The sequence below is a fragment of the Gouania willdenowi genome, chromosome 16, assembly GCF_900634775.1.
Source record: "Gouania willdenowi chromosome 16, fGouWil2.1, whole genome shotgun sequence".
NCBI lineage: Eukaryota > Metazoa > Chordata > Actinopteri > Blenniiformes > Gobiesocidae > Gouania > Gouania willdenowi.
The window spans coordinates 18,119,513-18,139,353 of NC_041059.1; the positions used below are offsets into that span (position 1 = coordinate 18,119,513).

Consider the following 19,841-nt stretch of genomic DNA (forward strand, 5'->3'; position numbering starts at 1 on the left):
TATATATTATGGAAGTATGTGGGGACAAAGTCGGAACCAAAGATGAGGAGTAGCTGGTCTGATGCACACAGGTTTAGTTGTTTCAGGCTCGGAGGTCTATCGTTTTCTTCAGGGGGATATTTTATGAAACAAGGTACAGTTTCATAGCTAACAATAGGGAAAGAACAGTTCTATAATGAATCTACTTCAGTGTATATTAGTCCCGACTAATGGAAAGTGAAGTTTTCAGTGTGGAATCAGAAAACAGACGGAGTGGTTCCTGTTATGAGATATAAATGTCCCCGGAGCGCAGATCGTCATCCACAAATTAAATTTTGTACCGTTTATGCTAGGTTTCTGTTTGCAGTGTTGATAACAAGGTCTGCTGAATTGTGCAGAGCCTTTCCTGAAAGGCAGTGGCTCTCCACACGTAGACATATCAATATATTGACATTCTACCCGTATGTAGCACCCCTCATTGGCCAGTTCAGGTAACGTGATAGGCCACATGACTAAATCGTGATGTAATTTTACTTGTTTGTTATTAATATGTAGATTCTTAAAGTATGTTACAGACATGCTACGTATTTATGAATTGTTGTAATCATATGTAGCAACCACTCATTAGCCAATACTTCTGTTTGCTAATAATACGTAGATTCATAAACTACGTTATGGACTAACTAACCCTAACCCTATACTACGTTACCGACTAACTAACCCTAACTGACGTTACGGACTAACTAATCCTAACCTATGTTACAAACTAACTAACCTTAACCTACGCTACGGACTAACTAACCCTAACCCTAAACGACGTTACGGACTAACTAACCCTAACCTACGTTACAAACTAATTAACCTTAACCAACGCTACGAACTAACTAACCCTAAACTACGCTACGGACTAACTAACCCTATCCCCAAACTTTGTTGCGGACTAACTAACCTTAACCTTCTGAAGTGGATTTCTTGCCACCGTGAATTTGTATGTGTATCGCTTGTTCAGCCAATTTTCTGTCCGTACGGAATGGTACAACTTCCGGTAACATCATCGGCCACGTGCAAATAGCACCGGGTGTTGTCCGTACGGCTACGTACAGATAGCCACTTACTTCCTGAAAGTACATAGAGTGCTCAGCTAGGACTCAGTTCCAGAAAAAGGCGGGGCACTTCACCTTGCAATAAATAGGTCCTCTTTTTAGATGACTACATGCACTAGTACATCTGACTCTAATCTGTAAATCATACCTATCTTGAGCCAGCACTCACCTTTAGGTGTGTTTGAGCAGGAAAACCTTTGAACAATGAGTTTGCAGCATCAGGATCACCATTGGTCGGAGCTAGGCTCCCCCACATGGCAGGACTGTCCATCTGGCAAATGGGACAAATGCTTAGTGGATGAATGGAAAAATGGGGGAAAAAACACCTTCAAGCCTTAAAAATACTGTTTATTATTTCTACAGTCTTGGTGCTACTGGCTGAATGACAGCTAAAGTTCAGGACCATCAGAATACAGAGGTGAAAGTAAAGGATTACAAGTGCTCACGTTACTGTAATTGAGTTTCTTTTTTGTGTACTTGTACTTTTTTAAATATATATTATTAATAGCAAACATAAGTACTGGCAAATGAGGGGTTCTACATATGAATATCACAATTCATTGTCCGTAACGTAGTTTAGGAATCTATTTATTAATAGCAAAGAAAAGTACAGCGTTTTTAATCATGTCACCTAAACTACTATAAACTAAGCTACGTATGGATAGAATGTCGGTATTTGATACGGCTACGTACGGATAGCCACTGTCATAAGAAAACATGTTCTAGAGCAGGGGTACTCAACTGGTCTCACCCTGGGACCCACATTGTGCCATAGTCATCAATCGCAACCCATTTTTATTTTTTTTAGAATTCAACCAACCAAATTTAGTTTTTCAAAAATAGATCTTGAAAAAACATGTATAATCTTTTTTAAAACATAAATCTATATATTTTCCTGTGAAGCATGAATTTCATAGCATGCCTGTCAAAATAAAAGACAAGTCCAACATGAGAGACATTAAGTAAGCCTTTTATTTATTTTTGACCAGCTGTCCGCGACCCACCCAGTACAGGTCCGCTACCCACTTTTGGGTCCCGACCCACCAGTTGAGAAACCCTGTTCTAGAGGAAACAATGCAATGTGACCAAGCACTATTAAAAGACTGCAGGTTCCTGAGCTGGATAACTGTGGCTGGGATGGAGAAAGGTAAACGTCGTTCAGTGCACCACAGTGTACCACGTTTCATTTTGGTATCTTGATTGAACTGCTGGAAGGATGTACCATGGGAAATCTAATTAGAGATGTACCAATATTATAATGGAAATGGTAGAGTTCGAAGCAGAGAGATAGTTGGTGTATTTACCTTTTAGAATGCATCAGGATTTCATTATAACTTGTAAAGGTGAACTAAACTTAATCTGTTACGTTCTAGTGTTTTAGCATTAGTCATTTGCATTTAAACCCTGCTCTTTATCAGTTCACATTTTGACATAAATATATGTTGCTCAAGTACATACAAAGATGTATCGAGATTCGAGACAATGGGATACTGTTGTTGACTTGACAAAAACTTATCAAAGTACACGTTTGGAAAGGAGGTGAGAAAAGCCAAACGTTTGTACTCAGAGGAGCTACAACATCGGTTCTCTGCGAATGACTCGGCTTCTGTCTGGAGAAGGTTCAGGCAAATTACAAACTACAAGCCCAGAGCCCCTGCTGCTGCTGCTAACGACCTCTGCCTGGCCAACAGTCTGAATAACTTCTATTGTAGATTTGACAGACAATGGGACAGAGCTGACTCCATCCCCCCTCACACCTCTGAACAGCCTCACTCCAACACCTTCACCCCCCACATCAAAGCTAGAGTCTCACCACAGCTGCTTACAGAAGCTCTCTCCCCTATCTCCCCCCCCCCCCCCCACACACACACACACAAAGACACCTTTCTTCATCAAAGAGAGAGATGTAAATAGACTTTTCAGGAGACAAAACCCCCGTAAGGCTTGTGGACTGGACTCTGTCTCTCCTTCCACCTTAAAGCACTGTGCTGATCAGCTGTCTCCAGTGTTCACAGACATTTTTAACACCTCACTGGAGACATGCACCGTACCAGCCTGTTTTAAGGCCTCCACCATCGTTCCTGTCCCTAAAAAGCTGAGGATCACAGGACGTAATGACTACAGACCCGTCGCTTTGACATCTGTGGTCATGAAGTCCTTTGAACGCCTCATGCTCTCCCACATCAAGAACATCACCTACCCCCACCTGGACCCCCTGCAGTTTGCCTACAGATCCAACAGGTCTGTAGATGATGCTGTAAACCTGGCTCTCCACTTCATCCTCCAGCACCTGGACTCCCCAGGCTCCTATGCCAGGATTCTGTTTGTGGACTTCAGCTCTGCTTTTAACACAATAATCCCAGCTCTCCTTAAGGACAAGCTTTCCCAGCTGAACGGGCCAGACTCCACCTGCAGGTGGATCACAGGCTTCCTGTCTGACAGGAAGCAGCACGTGAAGCTGGGAAAAACCGTCTCTGCTCCCCGGACCATCAGCACTGGATCTCCACAGGGCTGTTTTCTTTCTCCTCTGCTCTTCTCCCTGTACACCAACAGCTGCACCTCCTCTCACCAGTCGGTCAAACTCCTGAAGTTTGCAGACGACACGACCATCATAGGTCTCATCTCTGATGGAGACGAGTCGGACTACAGGTGGGAGACAGACCGGCTGGTGTCCTGGTGCAGCCAGAACAACCTGGAGCTCAACGCTTTAAAGACAGTGGAGATGATAGCAGACTTCAGGAAGAACCCAGCCTCCCTCACCCCCCTCACCCTAGGAGAGTCTACAGCAGGGGTGCTCACTACGTCGATCGCGATCTACCAGTCGATCGCAAAGGTAGTGTTGGTAGATCGTATGAGATCAAAAAAACAGACGTCAGCGGCTGATGTCAGCCTATCATCCATCCCGTCAAAAAAGCGAGGGCTTAAAATCGGAGGTAACTCGCTGACTAGCTTGTTAGCTTTGCTGCACTTAGCGCCGTTGTTTGCGCATGCGCGGTGACCTAAAGGTTAGCCTATCAGCCATCCCGTCACTTGATTGTCATGCAGGGCAGCCAGTCAGATGACTACTGAATTCTCCTGACCTTTAGGTCACCGCGCATGCGCAAACAACAGCGCTAAGTGCAGCAAAGCTAACAAGCTAGTCAGCGAGTTACCTCCGATTTTAAGCTGAAGAAAGCCTATATTCATCAAAAATGAGCGGGGTTGCTGGACCAAAAACGTATCACTTTCATACGGAATGGGAGGTGGACTTTTTTTTCACAATGTCATTTTCTAAGTGCGTTTTCCTCATCTGCCGGTCTGCCATCGCAATACTAAAGAAAGGAAATGTGGAGTGGCAGTCATTTAAAAACTTTATTGAGAAAACTCAGCTCCCAGTGTACAAATTGGTGTCTATCACCACGGATGGAGCACCCGCAATGGTTGGCCGCGTGAATGGATTTATTGCCAAGTGCAGGCAGGACGATGCTTTCCCAGACTTTGACAAACGCTTTCAAGACTTTTCTTTGCTCGAGCCAGTCGCTACATTCATGTGCTATCCTTTTCGGAAAGATGCTGATGTTGATTCACTCGCATCAAAAATTGCAACACTGTTTGACCTGAACTCTTCTGGAGTGGAAGATGAGATTTTGACTCTACAAGCCGACATTGAGCTGAAGTCAAGAGCTCATGGACAGTTCTGGAACTTACTCACAGAGGTAAAGTACCCCAACATGAGGAAATGTGCTACCTCTTTGACTGCATTATTCGGCTCCACTTATTTATGTGAGTCAGCCTTTTCCCACATGAAGATCATTAAGTCCAAGTACCGTTCCACCATGATTGATGAACATTTGGAAGTGTGCTTGAGGCTGGCTGGCTGTCAGCAGCTACTGTCCGGACTATGCATCCCTCGCTGATTCAGTTCAGTGCAAGTCATCAAAGTAAACTCGGGTAATTACAAAAAATGTTCATAGTTAATTATGTTGTGTTGTGCAAAATTAGCTCACGTGGTTATGCAAGGTACATCAACATACATTGTACATGTAAAGAATCCTCAATATATGTGAAAATAAATATATATGAAATATATGTTTTGCATTTTTGTGGTGGGTATATCTGGGGTAGATCATTGTCAAGTCAATCTCAATTTTTGTGCTGTTCCTGACTTGAGGGAACTGCTCTTTATTGGATGGGGATTCCTGGACTTCACTCAATGAACCAGACCTTCAATTACTTTTTCTTTTTATTTATCAGTTCAGGTGAAAAACCTCAAAAAGAAAATACACAGTACAAAACCAATTAGACAACCATTTGTGAATTGAAATCAAATTTAGCTTTTCACCCTTTTAATCTTACCCAACATATTAATTTATTGGTATTTTGTGACTTGGTAATTTTATAAGTAGCTCGCATGCTGAAAAAGTGTGAGCACCCCTGCTCTACAGTGAGCTCGGTGGAGTACTTCTGCTTCCCAGGACCTCAAGTGGGAGCTGAACATCAGCTCCCTCATCAAAAAAGCTCAGCAGAGGATGTACTTCCTGTGGCAGCTGAAGAAGTTCAGTCTGCCAACAAAGATGATGTGAACTTCTACAGCTCCATCATCCAGTCCATCCTCTGCTCCTCCATCACCATCTGGTACGCTGCAGCTACGGCCAAGGACAAGGCCAGACTGCGGCGCATCATCCACTCAGCAGAGAAGGTCATCGGCTGCAATCTGCCCTCCCTCCAGAATCTGTACGCCTCCAGGATTCTGAGGCGTGCAGGAAAGATTGTGGTCGACCCCTCCCACCCCAGTCATAACCTATTTCAATCTCTCCCCTCTGGAAAGAGGTTTCAGTCCATCAGGACCAGAACCTCCAGACACAAAAACAGCTTCTTTCCCTCTGCCACAATCCACATGAACACCCCCCCAGTCACCCACTGAACCCACTCCTGATTCAGGAGGTCCTTCTTCCCCACAGCCGTTAGACTATCCAATAAACATAATCTGTCAAACATACACACACACACACACACACACACACAGGTGTTTATTGTGTCGCCTGTATTGTCTTTGTATATGTCTAAATGAACCTGCTATATTAGTCTGTAAAGTTTAACCAATAATTTAGTTATATGGTAATAAGTTGGACTGACTTTTTAAATTTTTTTTGTTATTTTCTTATATATTAGAATTAGAAAATAACCAATTTATTTTCTCAAAATATATTACATACATTGTCTTATTGAACCAGAGAGGGCCTTTCAATCATAATATCTCAAATTTGCATTGAAAGGCACAACTAGAAAGTCTATTTGAAAAAAACAAAACAAAAAAAAAACACAGCCCTTTTGTCAAGTAAACGCTGTGTGAAGAAAGTACTACAGATTCCACTGTTGTAAGTGTCGCTAATGTTTTGTTTGTGTTGGTCACTTCCCGCCCTTGAACATAAAAAGCAGTAGAAGAAGAAATTGGAAGCACTTCGTGGGCGGGGCCAACAAAGAATTGTGCACGTGGTTTGCATGGGGTGCGCATGCGCAGTGCTAACCCAGCTAGCTGCTGCAGCCTCGAGCCCTCGGTTCTGAGCGCTCCCTTTTGGCTCAGCATCACAATTGTTCTCCACTGAGCTGAGAAGAAGCTCGTTTCCCGTCGAATGTGCGCTGGGGCGACCCTGATCCCTTGCCTCTGGTCCGTGGAACCCGTCTCTAAATATCCCATGTCTGCGGCTCCGTGACTTGTGAGTACATTAGGACACAAACGCCTCGTTACTTATTAGCTCCTGCTGCTTGGAGGGGTCCTGAGGGCTAGCAGGCTGACGTCAGTTGTTCTTCTCTCCGGCCTCGGTCCGAGGTAGCTTCACCACCGCACACGCCTTTTAGATGATTGAAGATCAATGCACGATGGATCAGATGTAAAGATGTAGCACTTGGCTGATTAGCTAAGTCTAATTAGACCTCATCAACAAGAGTAACCCTGAAAACGCCACAGATAAAAGCACGGGCCGGGCGTGCATGTTGAAACCTGTTCATAGTGCTATCAAACCTAGCCATTTGACAAGACCAGTGACCTGCATGTAGAAGCAGCCAACCTTAGTAGCCACTTTGTCATGTACACACGGCTCGAGGGCCATTATTACCTCAGCCAATCGCATAGCAGCAGGTCCATGTACACAGTGCATAAGATCTGCTTATGAATTAAAAAATAAAACATGCAGGGGAATGTAGAAAAAATAAGGTGTGATTAAAAAAAAAAAATGCACCATTGATGGTGTCAAAAAGGGTGTGGTCAATGTATTCCCAACATATTTGATTTGATGGGATTTTAAGGTGCAGTCATGTTTTGTTGTTTCAAAGTGTGGCGTGAGATTACATCCAGAGTGGCACTTGTGTGGGAGGAAACGTTGATCTCAAGGACAGAGGAGAGCAGTGTGACTGACTGGAAAATAGAAAGACATATCATACCTATAACCTGGCCAAAATTAGCTGTAATCTACATGAATGAGTAGATTGACATAATTACTCCACAGCCAACCCAAGCACTGTTGATACTGTCCCTCTCCTTATGGCCACATGCTAGGGCTGCACGATTATACGTATAATGATAATCACTGTTGATCATATTTTGATCAATATTGTAATCACAATTATTTATCATATTAAGGCTAAAAAAATCTGTTTTTATGACTACTGTTAAACAATATGTGTAGTTTACAGTGCAAAATCAAGCTTTGAACAATAATTATATCAAATTAATAATCCAAGAATTTAAAATGTACCAAAGGCTACCACAATAAATACATTGTTACAGAGTGCAGAGCCCATATTTTAAATGTAAATATTGCAGACAATCAGATTTATTTAATAGTGGAAACCAAAATTGTGATTACGATTAAATGTTGATTAATTGTGCAGCTCTACCACATGCTGGGATAGATTCTCCAAGAAAAACAACGCTTTTTCACAAGATCAAACCGAAATTCAAGCTGTTTGTAAACCGTGATAATGATCACTGTCTTTAAGTGGCCTACACAGTCACCTGAACACAACCCAATAGCTTTGCTTGTAGACGTGAAGGGATGCTACGCTGGTGGAAAGGTTGTGCAGCTTTCAAATCTACCAATCTATTATGCCATTATAACATGAATAAGCTTCTTTTTTTTTTTAATCGATCTCATAAGTGGGGAGGTTTTTTTTCTCTCTCTCTATTGTAGCTGATGCATGTTCATGTGGAATTGTTTTTTTTTTTTTTTTTTGTTAAGAATTTTATATTTGATATATAAGAGGAAAGATCAACACGTAGGCCCCCAGGGCCCACCCACATGTGCACGGAGGAGCAGGAAAGCACCACCAAACAGCCCGGGGACCGAAATGTATGATTGTTCCGATATCGATACGAGTATCCACAATTAAATTGAGCACGATTTATTAGTATTACAAAATAGCCAGAATTCTGACAGAAAAATAAATGAAATGAATAGTTATTGTAAAGTCAGATTATGTTGTATCTTTTCTAACTTTTCAGTGTTGGTGTTTTATTGATAAGGAAAATATTCCTAATAAACCGTCTGCCTTCTCACTTTAAAAAAAAAAAAAAAAGAATTTTATATTTTGCGCTACAAGATGACTATTGTAATTGGTGCTATATGGGGGTATCCCGATCCGATATCAATATCTGTACGATATTGGCCTGAATATCAGATTCAAATTTCCGGATTTTTTTTTTTTTTTTTCCCCCAATTTTTTTATTTATTTTATTCAATTGTAGAATACTGTAGATATTATGTTGAAGGTTAAAAATGCCTGTGACCGATTAGTAATAATAAATGGGTCAATTTTTCTCATGCCTACTGTTGCTGACTATTGTTTTTTGGTTAACATACTTGATCAACATTTCTAACATTCCACACTACAAAATAAGTAATTAATTATTATTAAAGAAAAGAGAGAGAGAAATAAAAGGTAAATATGATTCATGCTAATCGGATCAATATCTGCATCGGCTGATTCGCAAAGCTGCAATATTGGTGTCATATCGGAAATTAAAAAGTCATATCTGGACATCCCTAGAGCTATATAAATAAAGTTGAATTGAATAAGGAATTAGGGCATTTTAGAGGCTAAGAAATCTATCTCATCCATCTTCTAGACTACCGAGGTGCACCTGAAAAACCAATATGGGCACATCAAATTAAAAGATCTATTTTCTATCTTACTTTTGTGTAATTTTTTGTGCCCACTGTTTTATACTCATCAGTTTTTATGGGACTAAAAACCAGCAAGATAGGCAGTTTGTTCTTTGTTTTAATGTAATTAACTACATTGTTGTTTCTGTGCTTATGTAAACTAAACTGAGAATACTTTGCTTTTAAAGTTCATGTAAAGCAGAAATAAATTTGTTATGAGTTTGTCACACCACAGAAACGTGTCATTGACCACTGAGCCAAATTGGAAATTGGAAAAAAAAATTGCTAAGTATATAAATATAGGTCTCAAAATCATGTTAAAACAAGCACTACTCTTTGCTCTTAAACACTGGGGGCGTGTCAGAGGCGCTGAAATTGTGTCCACGTGTGGGAAGGAAGGCGCCACCTCCGTTTATTAACCCTATTAGAGAGGGCAGTGTGAAAGACCAAAAATCTAAAAATGCTCAGATCGGACCAAACGAGGTGTCAGCGGAAAAGTCTTCTCCGCCCGAGTCCGAATATGGTTTGTTTTTGGCGGTGGGCCGAAGTGCGCCTGCTGGAGGCCGCAGAAGTTTGGTGTGCATTAGCAGCAGGGGCGGATTTATGCTAATCAAGGCTCCATTACGTAATACGGCCCTGATTTCTGACCCGCCCATTAAATCCTGATTACAGAAATTGGAAACCGTTTTTGAAGCCTAGTTCTACAATTAAATTATAAATGGTTGAGTGGCTTCATACATATTTTAAGGAATACCTTTGACCTATTTAATGTGTTTGGAAGAAATTGTCAGAATTGGCTTTACAAGGTATTTTATTGATTTTTATCTTTCTACTTTAAAAAAACATAAAAATGTATTGCAGTCTTACATCATGATTTAACTTGCATAACATCTCTACTAAACCTAATTCTGTAGAATGTGGCAACAGTACTTTATCAGCAGGTTTTCAGACATATATACAGACTGTTTTTAAGTGTGTTCTCCTGCAGATTATGGCTCTAGTGAACATTTACTTTAGTAATCGATTGATATGCCATTTTTTTTACAAAAAAAACAACGAATGTTATGGCGGAGTCGAGCTTTAGGGTTGCTGAGCAGATGCGGACAAAGGATTTATTATGTGACAGGGTTTGGGACGGACAGACTGGTCTGGGATTTAGCTAGTTTGTCCCTGTGAATCTGCTGCCATTTGATGCTCTCTCTGACTGATTGTTGCTGATAGTGTTAGTCAAAACATGGAAGTCTCCTCAGACAGAGACCTTGGTGTGTACTATCGGTGTGCTGATGTTTCAGGCCTTCTTTGGGAAGTCTGATCACAACTGACTAGGAGAGCGTTCTGTCATTTTACAATATCAACAATTCATTGATTCATCAAAAAGAAAAATCTCACCTTTTGCCGTCTTTATGCTTCTTGATCTTATTCTATCATTATTAGTGCTGTTAAACGATTTATTTATCTTTTATGCTATTAATTGCATGATTTTTGAGTTAATCGCGATTATCTGTTCATTGGGTCATGGCAATATGAATGTAACGATTAAGCAACTTTGTTACAGAAAACGTATTGTGCAAAACAAAACAGCACAGGTTCAGGATGGGGTATGTTACGAAGCAATATTACCTCTTATCGCGCTAACTTCCGGGATTTAATCAATGCGTGAAGTAGAGGTGTCCGGTCCGATATCAGTCAGAAAACGAATATCAGGACTGCATCTAAAATCACTGATAAAAGCTTGTGCTCTGTTTGAGTAACATCACTTGATCAAGCCTTTTCTAAAATTTCACACTACAAAATAAGTAATTAAAGTATGCATGATTCTTGCTGATAGTGTATCGGTTCGATATCGGCGTCGGCCGATACGCAAGGCTGCAATATTGGTATCATATCGGAAGTGAAAAAGTTGCATCGGGACATCCCTAGTGTGAAGTCATTCATTCGTTCATACACTGACCGCCTCAGTAGGGACATGCTCCAGTTAAACAAGGTGCTCTCATCTCTCATCCCAGTGTGCGTGAGTAATAGGTGTACTTAAAAGAAAAAATGTGTGTGCTGTAATAAAGTTTAACTGATTAGAGCGCTGAATGTTTATCATCGAATGGATTAATATCATAAATAATCACAGGCTTTTACATATTCACAGTGTCAGCAGCTTCCTTCTTGCGTTGTTTTATACATGGCTTTTCTGTACCGAAAGTGTTGTTTTTGGTTTGAATTATGGATTTTAATTATTCAACATTTTAAACTTAAGCACTACCTAACCTGGTCGTGTTCCAGGTTATATGAAATATCTAGTTATATCAAGTTTTCTATTTTGGTGATATACAAGATTACAATGAAGCTTTTTAATTATATATTTTCATTGTATAGCTTATTTAGTAGAAGTGTGACGATATCTCGATATGGCGATATATCACGATATTTTTCCGCACGATCAATTATCAATATTCTCCCGCTACGTATCGATTTTTTTTTTTTTTTTTTCAAAACCTCTTCTGCTTTTTCACTAAAATGTGCAGGTACGTCTTCACAGAAATTTTGTCACTGTTGAAGGAACCAATATATTGTTACTGGAATATTGGACTATAATGGCGTCACTGGTAAAAAAAAAAAAAAAGACCCTATTTTTTGTTTACAGAAAGCACTATTGGAGATACTTATTCGTTTACATTGGTATGTTAGCAGTTACAGAAATCTTGCACTAAAATAGTGTCACTGCTCATAGGACACTTTTTCAATTTATTGTCTTTTTCACTTAATCTTTTTTTCTTGTCATGTCATAGATTATCATAGATTGATTTCTGACCAATATATCGATAATCACAGTATCGTCATATCGTGAGATAATCATTATCGTGAGCTTTGTATCGCGTATCGCGAGGTGCCCAGAGGTTCTCACCCTATTATTTAGTATTAAAATACTCATTTTAGGAGTCGCTGCTTTTGCTACTTCTCAGAACATCATGAAAAGCACAGCTTGATGGATTACTGAGAGTGTCTTAAGCCAGACCTTCCCCTAAACAAGCCACACCACAGAACTCACTCACACGTGCTGTCCATTAGAGGAGAAAAAGCTAAAAGTGGCTGTTTGTTAATAAATGTGCCTGTGGCATTTTACATCAGCAAATTTAACCCAAAATTTTTTTTCTGGTAAGACTTCATCTGAATTAAAAATATCAAGATTTATTTCGTATATTTTAATTTTTGAGAAAAAATATTGAGTTATGAGTTTTGGTCCATATCGCCCAGCTCTAATTACCGGTACTTTTTTCTCCAAGATATCTCCTAAATCAAAACAACACTGCATGATTTTTCTGTTTTTAACCAGCTAAGAGCAGAGCGCGCATTTAGCTAAGGCATTGTCAAACACGCCACTATGCAGGAACACAGGGACAGAACGCTGCAGACTGTTTGCCGTGCAGGGAACGTGTTCAAAAGATGGAAGTCTCACTGCTGCCATCATATTTCTTGTACCTTAGCCTAACGCAGCCTAAGCAGGCTTGTAACCAGAGGGTCTTGGAAAATATATTTTCAATCTCTCCTGGTTAAATAAAGGTTTTAAAAAAGATAGGGAAATCGTTGGTGATAATAGTATGGTGTGTGACAGCTATAAATAACAGATTTGTGACACAAAAATCCTCTTGAGCTCTTTTTAGTGCACAAAACAAATAAACATACAATAATCTAATAAAATATTCCCACATGACCTTTGAGGTCTTGCTTAAGTAAAGGCCCAATGAGCAACATTGCTTAAATAAACACAACCACAGTGTTTAACGATGCATTGAGATCCAAATTGAGGTTTTTCCACAATAAACAATAAAATTTGATATCCAACTTGAAGGTTAAACACAACTTAACGTTATTTTTTATTTTTGGTGTGACAATGTGCAATGGTTGTAGCTGTTTTAACCCACATTTTTGTTAGGGTTTTCCCAAACACAAAATTATCCAACAACTACTAATATAAATAAATGAATAAATTACATAGTTTTTAAGCAATTATTACCTTCCACTTTGAACTGGTACGGTACCGGTACCTGGTAATGGTTATCGGTACTTTTGGTTATCTGGTACTTTAGTGTTTGTGTTAATAAATGTGAATTTGTTTGATAATAATAAATTGAAATTTTCAATTTACCTTTCATTTTTCAATTTATAAACTTGATCATCACAGTAGTTTCGCAAATGTCTTCAACATAAAGACCCTTAACTACAACTACAGCTCTATGTACTGCTATTTCTTTCCTTTTCCTTTTGGAAAGATTGTGTAATTTAAACAAAGTGAAAACAAATATGCAGACGAGGATGGAGTCAAAATAAATAAAGGTATAATGTTTTACAAATTCATGTATTACAAACGAAACATCAAAGTGTAGCCAACTCAAGTACGCCAAAGGATTGACCATCGGCATTTCTAATATGTTCAACATTTACAAATTTAGGTGTTCTCTGAACAGTAGAGTCTTCATACGACTCTTAAAAGTTGAAAGTAGGGTGCACTGATTGCAATTTTCTGGCCTATCACCGATCACCAATTATTATTTTTTAAAAAAAAGCCTGACTGGCCGATACCGATTTTGGCAAATCCCGATTTCTTTTTTTTTCATAACTGTAATCATACACCTTGAATGTTCCAAACTCATTATATTGTAAGACATTCAACAATACAAACGTGTTGTTTTAACTGCACATGAGGTCGTTATCTCAAATATAAATGAAAAGTTTAGAACATTGCTGTCTGAAATACTAAATTATGTCAGTTCCATTAGGCTTTCATTTTTCACATTTTAAAAACAAAATAAATGTGTTCAACAGGTTTCACTACAGATCTGTTTGGAGCTCTTTGACTAAAATAAAGTGCACAGCAGTATTTTGGTTTTACTAATAAAGAAAATCACAGGGTTTGGGGTAGGTGATAAAATCATAATCTACAGGACAAACTAAGAAAACATCTTAAACAACCAATAAAGTGTTCCGAGTTTCCTTGTAGAGCAAAAATTATTAAAAAAAAACGTCCAAATGCAGCAGCTTTGTGGACCTTTAAATGTAAAAATATTTTTCTAAAAATAACTTGACAGGAAAAAAGCTAAAAGTCAAACATTCTACAGAATTAATAAAGTGCAGCATGTGTAACATTTTCATAAGTCATGTAATGACAGATTGAACATGGCACAGGTTAGTTCTCACACTTATTGCAGTCACATATACATTAGTGGAAAGTTTTTATTCAAATCCAAAGCCATGAACTCCATCATTTTCCTCGTACTAGCTTTGCTCTTTTCACTGATATGTACTCTCAGTGGACCCCTAGTTCTGTTTAGTATTAGCATTAGCTTGATTACTAAAGCTTCAAATGCTGCCTAATGAGCGGTGTAGTGAATTCTTCAATGATAAATGCGTTAGCGTTTTGTTCGCAGCTCCACTAAGGCTTATTTCCTTATTATAGGAATTACAAATTACGATCCTTTGCTCTCTTTTTTTTGTGTAAAACTGCCGACGTGCTAAGCTAACCGTGCTGTTGTTATCCTGTGTAGCAGAGGCATGCACAGCACGCACATGAGCTGGTGGGCGGGTCTGTCAGTCAACTCGCAGCAGAAGAGGACGGTGGCTGACTTTATGACCGACTTTAAGACTTTTGCGGAGGTAGAAAAGATCAGTGGAAAAGATTGGTTTCATATGTAAGGATCGGCTGACCGCCAATCCCCCAAAATCAGGGAAGTCGGCACCAATCGATCGGTGCATCCTTAGTTGAAAGGGACACTTCTAGTGGGGCCCAATAAAATTCATTTTATGGTTTTCCAACTTTGGTTATTTTTTTCCTTTTTTTTTTTTTTCAAATTCCATGTTTTCCGCATTAATTTTTTTTAATTCTGTTTTTTAGAAATATTAATACATTTTTCAGAAAATATTAGTTTTTGATTCCTGTGAGGAAACAAAATAAAAAGAAAGCGATAATTAAAATGATGAGTAAGACACAATTAAAAGGTACTGTGTATATAAGTTGTACTGACATGGATTATTCTGACTGCTTTTTAATTATTTATGTCTTATTAATATGTATCAGAGCAGCATTAATGCCACCCAATTTCCCCTCAGGGATCAGTGGTTTACTGAATCCGATATTCGCTTTCATGCTGATATCGGATCGAGACACCCCTAGTCTTACATCTAAACCTTAACACCAGCTTTTTTAGATGGCACACAAAAGGTTGGAGACCACTGCAGGGCTCTACAGTCAATTTCAAAGGTCACTTTTCATGTAAGGCAAGTTAAGATTTTCCTTAAAAAAAAAAAAACCATATATCATGAATAAAAATGGTTACCCATTCGTTTACCATGAAGTGTATAATGTGTACCAGTTACTGTTTGATCATTTTTGCCTTGGAAAATGTTTGTTTTACCATCAAAAACTACCAAAGTATATCCAGATTTCATATGTTCATTTTATGTGTCGGCACACTTACCTCAACACTTATTGTGTGTCTGCAGCAACTAAGAATTGAATCCCTCGAGAGTTTTCTTGTCATTTTGGCTGAATATAAAGAAAATTGATTCAATAAAAGATTCTGGTTTCCACAGAGACATTATGTGAAAACAATTATGTAATGACTAGGAATGGTATACTATACTGATTATTGGAAATCAAATGAAATAACTATCTATTAAGGTTTTCCTTACATTTGTACTTATGATGTATAGAATGTTTTTTTTATTGACTGACGAGGATTTTATCTAGCTTGTATAATTGACATATTTACAGTTCTAACAACCAATACATTTTCACCCAATATCAGTTCTATTCTAAAAGTTATTTTTATAAAATCTATGAACAAAGAACATTTTTTATTTGCATTTAATTTATCAGAGGATTTTTTTTTTTTCTACAACTGTTTTGAGGGTTTTAACATTGGTTTGTGTTTTTTATGTAAATTACAGGAGGCTGCCCATTGTGATTTCTGCCTTCCTGACCTGAACCAAGATGCTTGGGTTACAAGGCAATGCTTCCTCCTCCAAAGTGTATCGCTGTGTGGCGTGTGCAGACACCTTTACTGGACTGGCCTCCCTGCTCGTTCATCAGGCTAGCCATGCAAGTCAGCTTCCTAAAGCCTCTGACCATCTACCAGTAGGCACTAATTGGATCCCTCAAGACCCACAGTGTGCAAATACACATTCATCCAGTGTGCAGCCTCGTCCAACAGCTGGCATGTGTGAGGGCACGTCGCCATCATTTTACATCTGTGACTGTGGAGAGGAATTTCAAGACTTTGGCCAAATGTTGGACCATAAAAGTTCCCATGTTTTACAAATGCCCATTCAAATGCCCCTTGAAGATACCAGTCAGCATGCATCATCACCAAAAACTGGTGGCGTGTCCACACCTAACTTAAGCTCTCCATCTCACTCCAAGTCACTAGTTGCTGATTCACCCATATTACCAACTCAAAAAACAGATGTTCATCAGGAGAAACATGTTGACTCATCAACCAATCCTCAGGGTCATGTCTCAAGTGCATCCATTCATGTAGACAATGAGAATCTCCCTAAAACATCAGCAACAGCAGCCCCGGAACAGAAGCCGGTTAACGACTTAAACCTCCCGGAGGGACAGAATTCTGCTGAAACCGCTGAACCCAGGGGCAGTTTGCCCACAAATACTGTTCTGATGAAGATGTTGGCTTCTGCATACATGAACCAACATTTAGCTCCTAAGTCTGAAAGTTTAATCGAAGAGATGATAACCCCAAAGCAGGAAATTGTGCCACTTGATATTACACCACAACCAACACCTGTGCTGCCAAATAATGCTCATTCTGTTGCACAGGTAAGACGGCTACTTGCAAAGCCAGGGACGGTGACGAAAGCACCATCCATCAGCAGAATTATTGACTTAAGTAGGAAAAAAGTGGTATCTCTTACCAAAAGTTTTTCTCCTGTAGTGGTTCTTGAGACCCGCCAAACGCTTATCGATTACAGCCGAGGTTTCCTCGGAAGATATCAGTGTGGGCGTTGTCGTAGAGTGTTCCAGAACATAGACAGATTAACAGAACACCATTACTTGCATAAAAAAGAGAGAATAAAATGTTGTCGACGCTGCAAGCAGCTAATTATAGGGCGGCTGCCTTTGCCTAACAATCATGTATGTCCCCAGTTGGGGAATAAAGCCATACAACCATCAATCTTTTTAAAAAACAAACCGCCACCTGCTCAAAAACTGGTGCCATTTCATAGTCTAAACAATGCAAAAAAGGTTTTCTACTGTCCATTGTGCAAGCACAGCTATGCACGTAGGTGGAACCTCAAGAAACACAAGTGTCTGGGTCCAACAACAACACTAACCCAGCAGGCCAAGCCACCCTTTCAGAAAATCTTCACACTAAGGTCAAACAGTAGCAAAAAACCCATGCCAGATAAGAGCAATACAGAATCTGAAAGCAAGAATGTTAGTGTAAGCACTGATGTTTCTAACCAAATTAAAGTAGAGGTCTCCCCTCCAAATACCAAGGAGCCTCCACTCTCTCAGTTGGCCTGGTCCCATCCAGCAAAGCTCTATCCTCAGTTTGCATCCAGATCTTCCACAGTGAAGCAGAACAATGTGGAGTCACTCCAGAAAGAAGAAGAAAACAGATTGAAGTCAGACGATCTTGATGAGGAGGACATTGGTGGGGAGTGGACAAGTCCTTTAGATGATGAGATGGAGGTGTTAGGCTCTGCAGGGAAATATATTTCTCAAACTGCAGAACCAACTAGAATGGCTTCTCAAAGCCTACGCTATTTTGTCAGAGATGGTGTCAAGCGTTATCCCTGTAACCGATGTCAGAAAACATACAGTCGTGCTGCGACACTCAGTCGCCATCTGCGACTCTGTGGTGTAAGGCCTCTTGGTGTTGGAACAGGAAATCCCAGTATTAGCCAGAATGCTAATCAGCTAAATGCTAATCGAGTCAGAGCAATGTTTCCATGTTTTGTATGTGGTAGGATGTTTAATCGCAAAGATAACATGATGACTCATATAAAGAGATGTCAGTTAATGCGAACAATGCCAGAAAGCGAGAGGGGACCTGTGCCCATTTCAAAAACCAGCACAACAGACAGACAATCTCATGAGGAGGATGGAGGGAACTGGGGCATAATGTCACTCCCCACAGTGCTACCAAGGAGAGTGACTTGCGAGTGTGGCGCTGGATTCACATCTCCAAGACTACTTCTTGAGCATTTGCAGAAGCATGCACAAGAATCTTACACATGTCCGACTTGTGGAGAGACAGTCAGTTCATGGGCAGACTATGAAATTCATCTGCAGATCCACATGCATCCTCATCACCAGATGCTGAAGGGACTGACACCACAACGATCACAACCCCTTCTACTCCGTTTCCAGCAGCAGGCGCAGCCACAAGCTTTGCAGGCAGCACAGCAGCAACAACCACCAGTGCTTCCTTCAAATTCAACCAGAAAGCAACAACGGATCGCCTGCACAAAATGTGGAAACACTTTTGCAAGCCACCATTCTCTGCGGAGGCACATATCCTGGAATCGATGCAAAGGTGTACGAGTTACAAATCAGATCCCGAGCGCTCCCAAGACATACCACTGTTCCCAGTGCAACTCTGACTTCCCAAACAGTGTCAGTCTGATCTTCCACCAGAGGAGTGGAGCCTGCAAGCCTCACATCAAGCCTGTTCGCTGTCCTGTTTGTCTGAGATGGTTTGGCACAGTGCAGAGTTTGCAGAAGCACCTGCTCACCCACAAACAGTCCACCTCGTTTCGATGCGACGTTTGTCAAGGTACTTACCAAAACTTAAAGTCGCTCCAAAATCACCGCCGCAGGATCCACCGAATAATGGCAGGAGACACAAAGCCAACCACAGACGAGCGTCTCACTGCTTAACCACATTTGTCTTTTTTCCTGTTGACTCATGATTTTAGTGGTTCTTGTATAAACTTAGCTTTGTTCATATTTGCTGTAATTTCCTTTTTAAAAGACTTTGATTTAGCATTTAAAACTCTCACTTTTGGTTTTTTATTTCCACTATTAAATAAGAAAGTCAAAGTTGACTTTGATATATGCTGCATGTTATAGTTTTCTCAGCTTAGATATTTTTGTGTTCTGCACATTCTGTATAGCCTGGAGAAATTCCAAAATTTTGGTAGACATTTTTATCACCAAGTTGATGTTGTAGCTTGTGGATGGTAATGATATAATAAACATCCCAGTGTATAGAATGTGTGGGTTGTATCATTTTGTGCTGTAAAGGTCTTTAATAATAAAGTGTAGAGCACTTTTTTATGAAACACAAATCATTGATAAAATAGCATTTAGTTATTGGTAGTTCACATTGAAAGCAATGAGAATTTTAAGCAATGATAAGATAATTAATATTTGGTTCTGGTTGTACATTTACTTAAAACATTTTACAATTGGCTGACATGTAACTAACTGCTTCTGGTGGTGATCTCTGATAGAGACCTTTGGTACACGTTTGCATTAAGCAGATTTTTGCAGTTTAAAAAGAACAATCGAAAAAAGCAAAATAACTGATTGGATGAGCTCTTTGAAATAAATATGGAAACACCAGTTATACCAATTTAAGAGAAATTTTTTTTTCTTAAAATTAAA

At 39.6% G+C, this 19,841-nt stretch overlaps 1 protein-coding gene across 1 annotated transcript; it reads left to right on the top strand.

Annotated features, from left to right (window-relative positions):
* The first annotated feature begins 6,593 nt into the window (after window positions 1-6,593).
* On the top strand, window positions 6,594-19,280 carry LOC114477671 (zinc finger protein 865). Its single transcript, XM_028470143.1, has 2 exons — window positions 6,594-6,778; window positions 16,160-19,280. The coding sequence occupies exon 2, from the start codon at window positions 16,203-16,205 to the stop codon at window positions 19,110-19,112; it is 2,910 nt and encodes a 969-aa protein (XP_028325944.1). The 5' UTR covers window positions 6,594-6,778; window positions 16,160-16,202; the 3' UTR covers window positions 19,113-19,280.
* Window positions 19,281-19,841: the final 561 nt, after the last annotated feature.